Below are 14,431 nucleotides of genomic sequence, written 5' to 3'. Positions count from 1 at the left end.
ATACCCTGTTCATTTATGCAACTGTATGCATAACCATGTATTATTTGTCTTAACTCTGTGCCCAGGACATACTTGAAAACGAGAGGTAACTCTCACTGTATTACTTCCTGGTAAAATATTTTATAAATAAATAAATACATTTGTAGAAACCAACAAAATAGCTAATCCCTATATATGTGGAAGTCCAAACGCAAGGGGTAAAGCCACCTTGCAAGGGTTAACTGTGGATCCCAACTAACCTGCAGTGTATTTGCCCAGTGTGTGGTATGCGCCTATCTATGTGATGAGCAAGCAGCTGCAGAAATGAATAGCCAAGAACCAAGCTCAAAAGAGCAAGGGAGGTGGCAAGTGTCCATTCTAATGCAAATCAATTGCAGTGCTAGTAACCACAGCCACCAATACTTAGCTTGTATTCAAATGTAGCTGCAGATACTAGCGAATCGGCTGCGACAGACCCTGGACTTCGCGCAGCCAAGAGAACCAGCGGGATTTCGTAGTGGATACAACGCAAAATCAAAGTAGGGGAACAGCACACTCAAATTGGGGACTCACGGTCTTAGCATCATATAGAAATAATACGGAAATCATACACGCGGTGCAAAATCCGTTCCCTTTTCTTTCTTTTTTTTTTAACTTACATTTTTTATTTGTTATTTAAATAAATGGGGAAAGAGGGGAAGATATAAATCCCAATATGTTTCCATCTTCTACATATTAGAAAGCCTCTCTGACAAAATCTAACCACTATTATTTCACTTTCGTCCACTTATTGTGTATCGAGTTGACAGAAGAATTGAAATGTGGCGAACCCAAAAACTAAAGGGCGTCGGCGGTGCGCACTGTCTCCGCACGCGCATTAACGGAGGAACGCTACCACGGAGGCGCGCCCCTGGTGCGCCGTCATGGCGGCCATGACCACTGGCGAAATCTCCGCCCTGCGCCACCTACGCGTGCACGTCGCGCAGCGACCAATACTAAGAGGATCATCAGCTGCCTCTCATCTGAACCCAATCCTTTCTCCTCCTATCGCTAACAGCTATCCGGTGACGTCACTACGTCTGCCTCTTCCTGATTGGTGCTTTTCCCTTTATATACCTTCCTGCTTCCTGAACACATTGCTGAGCATAAACTAAGGTTTATGTGCTGTGCTCGCTGCTTTAGTCTTGTCTGTTCCTAGTGCCTGTGATTTGACTCCTTCTTGAACCCGGACCTATCTCTTCTCTAGCCCTGGACTTCGGCTCGTCTTGGATTCCCGCTCTCTCCTCTCCCTGACCACGGCTTACGGATATTGACTATTCTTCTCTCTCCAATCCCGTACCACGACATACCTGAACTCCCTTACCCTGACCCGGCTATACGAATCTGACTGCGCACTCCGGACTCGGCTCCGTGGTTGTAGTCTAAGTCCTGTTTGTGGTGAGCGCACGTGAAAGGAGGGAGCAGGACCTCTGCTCCGCTGATCACCCCAAGGTAGGGGGAGGGAGTATCTGTAGATGGGGGAGGTGTGTAGAGATGGAGGAGGTGTGTGTGTGTGCGAGCATGTGTGTATAGCTGGGGAAGGTCTTACCTGGTGACACCCCAAGGTAGGGACGAGGGGAGGGAGTATCTGTAGCTGCGGGAGGTGTGTGTAGCTGAAGGAGGTGTGTGAGTGTGCGAGCATGTGTGTATAGCTGGGGAAGGTCTTACCTGGCGATGTGACGCATTGCCACGAAAATGCAACATTGTTGTGCCGTGACATTATGATGCTGCAGGAGGAGGGGCCCACTGTTGGCATGCCACCTGGGGTCCCGCCATAGGAGGGAGGGGTACAGAACACAGAGAGGGCGGAGACACGTTAATCGGGAAACAGAGGGAGGAAGAGCATCAAATATCTTTTGACTGCGGACGCACCACTATCCACGTGGCGTGTACCTCTCCAGCAGATCTTAACTTTTGTCCTCATTGTTTCTTGGTCACTCTGATCAACGCAATATATTTGTTCAATTAACCTGTGTGTGTGTGAATGTTTTCTATTAATGGGAACCAGATCTTGGCAAATCAATCAGTCAAAACGTTAACCGATGCTTGGATATTCTCCATGAATAGTATTTTCTATAGGAGTGCTGTAATTTTAGGTACAGTATAGGGCCTCGCGATGCTGGGATACTCTCCATGTATTTTCTATAGGAGTGCTGTAATTTTAGGTACAGTATAGGGCCTCGCGATGCAGGGATAGTCTCCATGTATTTTCTATAGGAGTGCTGTAATTTTAGGTACAGTATAGGGCCTCGCGATGCTGGGATAGTCTCCACGTATTTTCTATAGGAGTGCTGTAATTTTAGGTACAGTATAGGGCTTCGCGATGCTGGGATAGTCTCTACGTATTTTCTATAGGAGTGCTGTAATTTTAGGTACAGTATAGGGCCTCGCGATGCTGGGATTGTCTCCATGTATTTTCTATAGGAGTGCTGTAATTTTAGGTACAGTATAGGGCCTCGCGATGCTGGGATAGTCTCCATGTATTTTCTATAGGAGTGCTGTAATTTTAGGTACAGTATAGGGCGTCGCGATGCTGGGATTGTCTCCATGTATTTTCTATAGGAGTGCTGTAATTTTAGGTACAGTATAGGGCCTCGCGATGCAGGGATAGTCTCCATGTATTTTCTATAGGAGTGCTGTAATTTTAGGTACAGTATAGGGCCTCGCGATGCTGGGATAGTCTCCACGTATTTTCTATAGGAGTGCTGTAATTTTAGGTACAGTATAGGGCTTCGCGATGCTGGGATAGTCTCTACGTATTTTCTATAGGAGTGCTGTAATTTTAGGTACAGTATAGGGCCTCGCGATGCTGGGATAGTCTCCACGTATTTTCTATAGGAGTGCTGTAATTTTAGGTACAGTATAGGGCTTCGCGATGCTGGGATAGTCTCCACGTATTTTCTATAGGAGTGCTGTAATTTTAGGTACAGTATAGGGCTTCGCGATGCTGGGATTGTCTCCATGTATTTTCTATAGGAGTGCTGTAATTTTAGGTACAGTATAGGGCCTCGCGATGCTGCCACAACCACACTTCTCGTTGCCGAAACGATGTGATTTATCCTCTTATTCTGCTTAAAGGTGGTATTATCAGCTTTTTTAATGTCATAGTGCTAACCATAGCGAAAGCTCTACCTTTAACCTTTAACCTTTTACCTTTAACGTTGTGCTCAAACAGATTGCCACCACACGTGGAACATCGTGCCTTTCCGATCGCACCCCCAAAAACATTGTGTTGAGTGTTTTTTTGTTATATGTGTGTATCCTAGACGGAGTCGGGTACCATTTATACAACGGTTTATTGCTATTTCCTTTTCTTTGTGTATTGATGGATATTTTGGGCTACGTTGGACCATATATCTGTCCAGCCCTGAGGGGATATCTGGGACTCTCCGAGCCCTGTACAAGGGGAGCAATGTCTCTTGTTTTCTGAGTTAGGACATGTCTCCCAGTAGAGGGGCCCTGGAGACACAGCACAGGGATCCTGCCACAGTAGGTTGTGTGTAGTTCCTCTCCGTAGGGCCTTATGAAGGAGATCTGGAGGAGGTGCTAGGAACTGCAGGAAGAAGGTTCCAGCTCCGTCCTAGGCAGTAGAAAAAAGCTTGAAAAACAGCTGATCTACCTACAAACCTCATGGTTGAAGAAACCTGAGTGCAAGTGTTTATGTAACTCTAGAAAACCTGTCCTGTTGCTGGCCTGACGTTGTCTGTTAATACAGTTTTAAGAATAGTTCATGGGGCCCTTTTTCTCAATTTCGGCTCACCGTACCAGCGTGCACGGATTCCCAGCACCCTGACGTGGAAGGTAAACCCGCTGAGCCTCACACACGCACTTTGGGACTGTTTTGGTGCGGCGCCCCCTCTTTGGGTGAGGGTAGAGGTGTTACATAAATAAATAATATACAGAGGCAACTTGTTTGTTTAATACCTCTTGTTCTGACTCAATCTCACTGTGGTAAGTGAGTAAGGGCAGGCAGCTAACTCACTCCCTGTAGATAGAGTTCTTCTGTCTTATGTAAGTGTAGCGGGGTACCCCCTTGCTACTAAATCTACCCTATGGGCTGGCAGTAAAGCCTGGTGTTCACAGGTTTGCCAGTAGTTATCATGGGGCTTTCCCCTTTATCCTTTGGTGCTGCACTTGAGTGATGGCAGGGGAGGGTACATCCGTTGTGGCTGGGCCAATGGGATGCCCGTCCTCTGGCTGTACTTAAGGGCAGGACTGCCCTAAATGTGTTTTTGTCCTTCCCCATGAGGAAGACAGGTCACGCTTGGGATCCTGAGATTGGGGCCTTCCCGTTGCTCTTCCCTCCGGGGAGGAGTAGAGTGACTATACCTCTGCCTCCGCAAGGGAGGTGGGGAATAGCTAGTGACTGTCCAGGGACTATCTCCGGTGATATCTGAGAGAAGAGACTGTGATCTGGCAGGTGACTGTTGAGCACCTGTATTGTTGCTACTACGCTTGTAGTAATAAACCCATTCCTGTTTTGCAATATACCTCCGGCCTGGGGTGTGATCTTATCAGGGGTAGTGTTACAGTTCTACCGTGGGAGATCGCCTCCATATCCCTGGAGCCTACGGCAGATGGAGGGGCTGCACTGCTAAGTATTATGTGGGATATGAACCCCAGAAGCCTGTTCCTGAGTCCCGAAGTTACCGCGGACGGCTCGGCCCTCCTGTTGCCAGCAGTTATGCACCACATACACCCAGTAATGGCCCCGATTTGCTATTCGTGGGGGGGGGGGGGACACCATTAGATACATTTATTGTAAACACAACAATAACAAAAGGGGGGGGGGAACTGGACAGGTGGCAAAAGTAAGGGAGAGGTAAATTGCAATGGCTTTACCAAGTGGTAGACAAGTTGTGACTATCCACAGTGGCTGCTGGATCTAAAAGAAACATGCTAGCCTGGACTAACAATACATACAGTGAGATTGTGCCAACTATCAGGGGCATGCAGGTACAGATCATCTGACTAAGAAGTGCAGGGGGGTTGCCAGGGCAACAGGCTGGGAAGCCAAGGAAAAGTAACAATGTAACAACATTACACTGAGGAGTAATGGCTGCCTCAGAACAGGGAAAATAAACACACAGAGAGGTTCCAGGACACTTCTGCCGTATCCCAATAATTTGGGATCAATTGGAGGCTGTGGCACCTCCCCCCAGAGCTCACTCCTCCTCCTTCACCTTTTTTACTTGGGAGGTCATTTCATTTGCTGCAGGAACAAGACCTATAATGGTTCTTCCCCTCTTACAGAGGTAAAAGGAAGGGTTCACAGTGTAGTGTAGTGTAGGACCTGCATTCATTTGGTGATACCTTGACGTTGGTATGCAGGCTTATGACGCCAAATAACCAAGTATTTAATATTATTATTATTATTGAAGTATTTTACTTTATACTTTTCATCATATATGTTTTGTCAATGGGATGTAGCATTGGGCACCCCCTGTCTCTTGTTGTATACCATTGCCACGCTCAGTAGCTCTCTGGTTGACATGTGGTGGGTGTGGGAGTTTGAGCTAGCTGGGAATGTGTGTTAATTTATCCCAATAATTTGCCTGCTCATCTCACACGGATAGGGTCCTACAGTATATTTCCGTTTCTAATCTTTTCGTTATTAATGTTCTTGAAGAAATTTTTAGAGTTGATCTCAGTTTCCATAGCAATCCTTTTTTCATTTTTATTTTTTGCTAAATTGATTGCCCATTGCAATTTGTATTATATTTCTTATAGTTCTGATATAATGCCCGAGTCCCTCCTGACTTTATGAGTGTAAATATCTGCCTCTTCCTTTCCATTTCTTCCCTTACCTGTTTAGCCTTATGGGTTTTGACTATTTTATTTTTTCACCCAAGGGTATTACTGTTCACTGATAAGTGTATTTATCTAAATAGAAACATTGCCCATTTATCTTCCATATTCTTTCCTGCAAAAACTGCATCCCAATGTATTCCTAGATTCTTCCTTAGTTGACTGATGTCTGCCCTTCTACAATTAAGACCCTTTGTTGATACCATATAATATGTTTTTTGATAAATTATTTTTAATGAGACCGTTTGTGTTCCAAATGTTCTCTCACTTGAATATTTGTGATTACTTCCACATTGTTTGATATCAGTGTTCGGTAATGCCCCTCTCCTGGTTTGTTCCTTAATAGTTTGAGTGGTGTAATTGCCTTTTAGCGCACCGTAAAACTTGTTTCATTTAGTTATATGTCTAACCTTGTTGCTCCAGTCAATGTCTGGATAATTAAAATTTCCCAGACTTAGTTGTGCTGAATTTTACATTTGCAATAATAGTTTGGCTTCCACAATCTCACTAATATTTAGTGGTTTATAGCAGATCCCTACCAACATTTTGAGTAATGCATTGTGTCGAATAACGAGGACCGCCTGTACAGTATATGTAACTACGGAGTAACAAGTGATAACTAAACAAATGTGTCCTCTAATGTAACTGTATCTTGTTTCAATCCGGCTTTGTTTCAACTCCTTCTGGTTTTATCTGCACCTCAGCCAAGCAGTTGAGCCTAAATAATGATTACAAGTACAGACGGGCGAACCAGTCCAAATACGTTTCCTGAAATTTCCCACGCAAAATCCGTTCCGCGGTGTAAAATCCGCAGACGGATTGTTACAGTTTCAATCGGCGCGGATTCACCCAAATCCGCTTTGAATAAAAACCTGCTGGCGAATTCTAACAATCCATCCACAGATTCCGCTATTTGCGTGCGGAATGGATTCTTAAAATCCGTCAGCGGATCGCGGAATGTATTGTCAATAATAAGCAAAAATCTGCAAAAAGGCGACTCGCCCTTTATGAGATTTATCCATCTCTAATCACAAGGACGAGTGTTCATTAGAAACCTCTGTTTATGTCACAACTGCTGTACTCACCAGGTAGATTTTTAGAAGTTGGGGAGCGCAGATTTTATCATCGGAAATAAAAGAATACAATATAGTGTAATATATTCGTACTTCCATGATCGTGTAGGAGATAACAGGTGAACATACACTCGTATGTCCCAAATTGTAAAATAGCACATCAAGACTACAGTATGACACATCACATATGGGAGTAGATGGAAATAAGGTCAGCTTGAAAGGTACATCTAGTTAAAATGTGTCTTCCGTGAGATGTGTTGCAGTATGGATCTCAAAGGAAGACACCGATACATCTAGTGCAGCCAGTCCAAATTGGTTTATATATAAAGCAGAGCGTAAGGCACAAATAGATGTACACATACAATGTATCAGGTAAAATCCGCATATAAAAAGAGAACAGTATACAGTATCCTGAGCAGTGTCTATATGATCTCACCGCCGTCCATTCTGGCGTCCCTCGTGGAAGCCCTCTTACACTTCCGGTGTAGACACTTCCGGTTTCGCGGAGTGAAGGAAGGAACGTGATCTCGTCTCAGCAACAGCGCTACAATCACTTTACTCTACGCGTTTCACTTTCACAGCTTCATCAGGAGTCCTATTTAATGACTTGTGTCTCTTTATGTAGCCCTCATTGGTGTATCATGTAATAGTACATATATGCAAAATACAATTGTAGGCGAGAAATGTAAAAAAATTCTAAAATATACTTTGTAAATAGACAAAGGCATCTATAAAATCATTATTAAAAAAATAATTACACAAAATATCGTTATAAAAAGATGTCACAACATACAGTCCCATCTCTTTCACTCACAATAATCATTTATTTCAAATTCCTAGGTATACGCAAGTGTTCTATGTACTGTACAGTAATAGACTATAATCACATACAATGTTACCTGAATAGACGTAAAATCTGACTACAAATGTATCTATATTTAACCTCAATTTATAACACCATGGCGTAAATTCAATATCGGGAAAAGGAGAAACGGTGTATTAATATATTTAATTACATAGACTTCACAGCCTGACAAATATAGGGCCTTCAAACAGTGACACGGAGAGACACATCAGGAAAATTACGTCATTTGCCTACTTTGTGCACCGAATTTGCCTTCATACATCACCCTCTAAAACAGGGGTGTCAAACTCAGTCCCCAAGGGCCACCAACAGGCCAGGTATTATGGATTTCCTTGCTGCGCCACTGATTGAGCCACCTGTGCTGAAGCAGGGATATCCATAAAACCTGGCCTGTTGGTGGCCCTTGAGGACTGAGTTTGACACCCCTGCTCTACGACATGAGTGTTCAAAATGACATCCAGCCCGACAGTTTCCAACGATAGAAGTCCTGGCCCATCAGCCCTGCCAGGTACCATTACACGTTGCTACAGTGTCTGCGTGGGCTGTCCCGTGGCACAGGGTCACACTCCTCGGATAGCCATGTATTCAGTCTCGGATTCCGGCATCTGGTGGGAGGTTCCTCGGTGGGCACGGGTTCTCTGGAAGTTTGGCATGACATAAATAACAGCGTCTTCCTTCTGCAATACACAGAGCACACAATCAGTAGCGTGTGTAATAATCAGAACTCGCTCCACACAGCAAGTCTATTGTCACAGAAAACAAGGTTTGCAAGTGAGTTGTGGTGAGGAAAAAAGTGTCAAACACCCTCCACCGTACAGCACACAGCAGTGATACAGAACACTTTTCAGGATGTTCACATGTCTGAGACCTGTCCAAGTGACACGCTGTGAGGGTGTATTGTCATTACCCAGAATCCTTTTGGAAGCACCGCGTGCTGCGCAGTTTGGGCCGGGTTAAGGCAGTGTTCTTTATCAGCGAAAACAAGAAAGGGCTTTTTGTTTTTGATTTGGAAAAAGGCTGTTGGGTATTCCACAGCATACCACACGCAGAATTATATACTTACACTCAAATTAAACACTTTATCTAGTCGAATGTTAAAAAAAACCTCGCAGATACAGTACCAGTGGGACTACGTTTGCGTATCTGTGCTCAGCAAATGAGCATCGAAAAAAGGTTAATCTCCGTCGCATGTACACACATGTCCTGCGTCTGATCTCTTGTGTGCCTGCATTTCTCATTAGCTTTCTGTGAGTAGGTTGCTGACTCTGCACTTCTGTAGCCCAAGCTGTGCTGTGAAGCTGTGTAATGTGGCAGGTATAAGCTTATAGGGATCCATGTTATAATGGATCAGAAACAAAAAGTAACTCACTGTGAGAACTCATTTGCATGTCATTACCCAGAATCCCTGGCTGCAGTGGAAGCAGGCTAAGAGATAATGGCCCCAAATCATGTCTCCGTTGCGGTCATCTACAAGAAAGCACTGACCGTTCTGAAGAAACCTGCAGTGTGACCGGCCGGCCGCTTGGACAGGTTGGAGGAATAGTTAACCCCATGTGGGAGCCCTGTAAGAGCCATTCGTTTGCTGCATACCGTCACAGTGCGGGGTGTACAGGATCAGTACAGAGATGTATCTGGACAAGATCACACAGCATGCTGAGCGCCGGGCTTGTGGATTAGATAAGACACCGTTCTATTTCGGTACGTTTGTGGCCGTGACTCAGCCATCGGCAGAGGCGTGCTCGCATTATAAGGGCGCTCGCATTATAGGGGCGCTCACATTACAGGGGCGCTCGCATTATAGGGGCGCTCGCATTATAGGGGCGCTCGCATTATAGGGGCGCTCGCATTATAGGGGCGCTCGCATTATAGGGGCGCTCGCATTATAGGGGCGCTCGCATTATAAGGGCGCTCGCATTATAGGGGCGCTCGCATTATAGGGGCGCTCGCATTATAGGGGAGCTCGCATTATAGGGGCGCTCGCATTATAGGGGAGCTCGCATTATAGGGGCGCTCGCATTATAGGGGCGCTCGCATTACAGGGCGCTCGCATTATAGGGGCGCTCGCATTATAGGGGCGCTCGCATTATAGGGGCGCTCGCATTACAGGGCGCTCGCATTATAGGGGCGCTCGCATTATAGGGGTGCTCGCATTATAGGGGCGCTCACATTATAGGGGCGCTCACATTATAGGGGCGCTCACATTATAGGGGCGCAGGAGCCAATGTGATAATATAATTTATTCACAAAGCCCCAACGAGTGATGTAGCACAAAGGGAATGTGACAGAACGTAACATATGTATATCCCTAGTTCAGGGGCAGCCAACGCCGGTCCGCATAGGCCACCAACAGGTCAGGTTTTCAGGATATCCTTGCTTCAGCACAGGTGGCTCAATCAGTCTTTGACTGAGCCACTGATTGAGCCACCTGTGCTGAAGCAGGGGCTGATTGAGCCACCTGTGCTGAGGCAGGGATATCCTGAAGACCTGACCTGTTGGTGGCCCTTGATGACTGGAGCTGGCCGTCCCATCTCTAGTCTTTACCGGTTTTTATTTTTTGAAATAAATTGGTTACTAATATTCCTTTTCCTCCATTTGGGGGAAACCTATCTTGGGCGTTACTGATTACAGTGACCCTGTGACACAGATGTAGCAGGCTGCGCTGATTCAGTGACCCTGTGACACACAGATGTAGCAGGCTGCGCTGATTCAGTGACCCTGTGACACACAGATGTAGCAGGCTGCGCTGATTCAGTGACCCTGTGACACACAGATGTAGCAGGCTGCGCTGATTCAGTGACCCTGTGACACACAGATGTAGCAGGCTGCGCTGATTCAGTGACCCTGTGACACACAGATGTAGCAGGCTGCGCTGATTCAGTGACCCTGTGACACACAGATGTAGCAGGCTGCGCTGATTCAGTGACTCCTCCGGGTGCATTAAGCAGTGACATGAAGTGGTATTCATGGGAGAAGGGAGAAGGAGTGGCTCAGTGAGTAAAGACACTGACTGACACTGCAGGGGAACCTGGTTCAATTCCCGGTGTCGGCTCCTTGTGATCTTGGGCAAGTCACTTTATTTCCCTGTGCCTCAGGCACCAAAAACATAGATTGTAAGCTCCACGGGGCAGGGACCTGTGCCTGCAAAATGTCTCTGTAAAGCGCTGCGTACAATTAGCAGCGCTATACAAGAACATGCTATTATTATTATTATTCTGCACCAGCCCTGCCACTAACCCCTATGGGATCTCTGTAACGTTGTGTGTTATATCGGGATATGTGGTGTTATATCGGGATATGTGGTATCACTCGGAGGACACGCCACGCACTGCATTCTGCTGCTGTCATTGATGGGGGAGTCTTGTAAGGATTTCTAGGCTACACACTCAGAGTCCTCAGGTCTATAGCCTGCGTGTAAACTATATACAGTACTATAGAAATAAAATATGGGAAACACAGTAGTGCTAAGTTTGCATTTTGGGTCAATATCCACCATGAAGCTGGATTCGCTCCTAAGCTCCCTACGTACGGATGTATATCTTTATTTACATAGCGCTATCCAGATATCTAGCGCTTTACAATACACATAATATTATAACACATTTAGTCATAAAACAATAGGAAAAGGAGTCCCTGCCCCGAAGAGCTTACAATCTAAGTGGTAAGTGGGGAGGACTTACGGAGACAGACGGAGGGTGGGTAAGTGTTTCTGCAAGGGGCCAAGGTCGGTGCATATGAGATGCTACAATACTACTGTATCTCCATCTGTTCAAAGGCAACACACGGCTTCTCCGCCCGGCTTTGCCCATACGGTATTCCAGACTTCATTTGTGCGAAACCTTTCCGTGTTATTTACCTTCATATCGTGTAATTAACGCACACGCGAGCTGCAGCGTGTGCACCCGGCGACGTTATCGTGCGTGAAAGTTCTCACCTCACTTCCGTTGCTGTTCTCGGACCCGGAAGCAGCGTCTGCAAAGACACAGAAGGCAGTGGTTGGACTCGAGCTTTCCTTACACAGAGCAGCGGTACTTTCTGTTCCGATCTGCCGCACGGTGGCTTATCGACGGGATAAATCTGAGCGATCGTCCCTACGGAGGCAGCGCAATGACAGAAACAATGGATGAATGGGATGTGGGGCTCAGATCTGTCAGGAATGAGGGGGATCCCTTAGTGACGGGGGGGTTGGTCTTTTCTATCCAAAACAACGTTTCCTTTTTAAATACTGAACTTTAACAAAAAGTAAACGATTCAGAGCAGCAATCGCCCAGAAGCCGTGACTGGGGCAGGCCCGACGTGCTCCTACGGCCAAAGGAAGACAACCGACAACTTACAGAAGGAATAAGCTCGCAGCTTTTACTGATAAGGCTGCGGTCCCAGTGCACGTGCGCCTGGCGGGGGTGAGAGGGGCGGCGGCGCGTGCACAGCGCCGCACCCGCACGCGGTCCTGGGAGGGAGAGGTTGCGACGGGAGGGGGCGTGGTGGGGAGTTTGCGGGAGCGTCGCCATGACCTCACGCGGCTGGTTCGCCCTCATTGGCTGAACCGCCGGCGGGGGCGTGGCCACGGCTCCGTCGCAAGTTCCACACACAGCTGCTGAATGTGCGCCAACGCATGTACACGGCCCTGAGTGACTGGGGGGCCGGTGCTTGAGCGCTCGGCGTGCGCTGTGGCAGTCACTGGGACCGCAGCCTAATACAACATCGCGTTAAACCCAACTCAGATAGGCCGTACCATGTCGTCACCCCCCAGCGCTGCAGCGGCTCGTCACCCCATGTTACTGTCGGACAACCGACACCGCAACCGACACACCTGCAGCGTTAGCCAACGCCCAGGAGGGGCCCTCCCTGTCATGTTGCCCCTGCGTCAGGTGCTAAGAGGGAGGGGGGGGGGGCGCTATTCTTTAACTCATTTAATGTTATTATCCTGAGCATGTCCTGCTTTTTATGTGAAAAAAACCCTGATTTTTTTAAACTCTAGCTTCTGAAGTCACCATGGTAACCTTTATACGGCATTGGGCTGTGGGGAGAGCTCCATTTTAACCTCCCGGACACTCAATATGTCAAACGCTTGTACCTCCTGGTCGGAGCATCTGATTTTACAGATAAAACAGTGCTGGAAAGGGTAAGAAGGGATCATAAAGTAAGTAAATAAATGCACAGACTATTACTTTACGCAGCTGCAAAAACCAATAGTTTGCTGAGAACAGCCTGTGCGTAATAACGTTGCATTAAATATGTATATGTTGCCACACACAGCACTTTGTAAAAATGTGATGTGTATTAGTTCTGTTCTTCTAAATAACCGGGTGCTGTTTATTTTGCACAAACTCACGCAACACACAGTGATGTCAGAGGGGAATGCTTCTAATGGTCATTTATATTTATACAGCAGCATTGGTAGATATATGAAAGGGTTAATGGCATGGGACTGCAGACTTTATGCAACATGTTGAATACAAGAGATAAGAAATAGGCTTTATCTTATCTATATATTTCAGGAAGGTAGTGGTGCTCTGGGGCCAAGCATGTAAAAGCAGTGGTACTCTGCACCCCTTTGTGACATCCCACGCTGACCACTGGTCCCACCCGTGTATTGCAGTAACGGAAGCTGCGGAGTCCGGCGAGAGGGGGGACACAGGTATTCTGTTCATGTCTTACCTTCACTGCAGCTTCTCCTTGGTCCCAACGAGACAACCCCCCTGAGGAACAGACAACTCAGCGTCAGGGATCAGCGCAACAATGTGACAGCCGCCGGTCAGTAAGGACTTTGCCCCGTAATGGTACACTCTCCCCCAAAACGCTTATTATTTCTGTGCGCAAATGATGTTGATGCTCGGTAACCGTTCCATGGACTGAGGGGTAATATCCGCTAGAGCAGGAGTTGCCAACTCCAGTCCTCAAGGGCCACCAACAGGTCTTCATGATATCCCTGCTTCAGCACAGGCGGCTGAGTCAAAAACTGGGCCACTGATTGAGCCATCTGTGCTGAAGCAGGGACTGATTGAGCCACCTGTGCTGAAGCAGGGATATCCTGAAAAACATGACCTGTTGCTGGCCCTTCAGGACTGGTGTTGCCCACCCCAGTGCTAGAGACATATGTTAAGTTGTGTGAACAAATACAGCAACCAATGGGTTAACTTTCATTTTAAAAATGCCTATTTTTCTATGTCCTCCTGTGAGAGGAACCAGGGGTCGTCATGGTGTCCGCATTAATGGGCCAATAAAACAATGAAAAGGGAAGATGTTACTAAGTGAAGGGACTGGTGACAGTGTGCAGAGGTACCAGGGATTTGACCTGATCGGGCCTTGGAAACTTCAAAGGGGACATCATAAAAATTCCCGAGACCTTTCTGGCCAGCAGATGGAGATGAGAAGAGGGTCACTACATTACTTATTAGAGATCACCCATAATACAAGATATATGCGGTTGTGATGACCTGAAATGCAGAATGATACTGACAGTAAATATGACGGGTGTCTGGGTTGCATATCTCAGATATTTGTTTCCTTCTTCAAAACTAAAAGTCGCGTTAGAAAAAAAATTATCTGCACTTTCGGCGAAATCATGCGAATAATTCTAGGGGTTATAGGGAGAGAGTTATGGGGTATATTATTCTCTCAGATTCATTTGGATTTAAAATCAAAGTCTCTCTCCCCCAGCCATTAAAAG

The 14,431-nt window shown here is 46.5% G+C and overlaps 1 protein-coding gene across 1 annotated transcript in view; it reads right to left on the bottom strand.

The window, feature by feature from the left end:
* Positions 1–8,158: 8,158 nt before the first annotated feature.
* LOC142494383 (uncharacterized) overlaps positions 8,159–14,431 on the bottom strand; it is a 29,529-nt gene continuing 23,256 nt past the window's right edge. Inside the window, exons 6-8 of the mRNA XM_075598931.1 lie at positions 13,420–13,460; positions 11,696–11,733; positions 8,159–8,441 (exon numbers count right to left, since the gene is read on the bottom strand). Of these exons, the coding sequence (XP_075455046.1) occupies positions 8,325–8,441; positions 11,696–11,733; positions 13,420–13,460 (196 nt within the window). The 3' untranslated portion in view covers positions 8,159–8,324. The remainder of the gene's footprint in view (positions 8,442–11,695; positions 11,734–13,419; positions 13,461–14,431) is intronic.

This window comes from Ascaphus truei, chromosome 5 (assembly GCF_040206685.1).
Source record: "Ascaphus truei isolate aAscTru1 chromosome 5, aAscTru1.hap1, whole genome shotgun sequence".
Classification (NCBI taxonomy): Eukaryota; Metazoa; Chordata; class Amphibia; order Anura; family Ascaphidae; genus Ascaphus; species Ascaphus truei.
The sequence above is the reverse complement of the archived record's forward strand: the minus strand, read 5'-3'. Positions and strand labels throughout refer to the sequence as shown.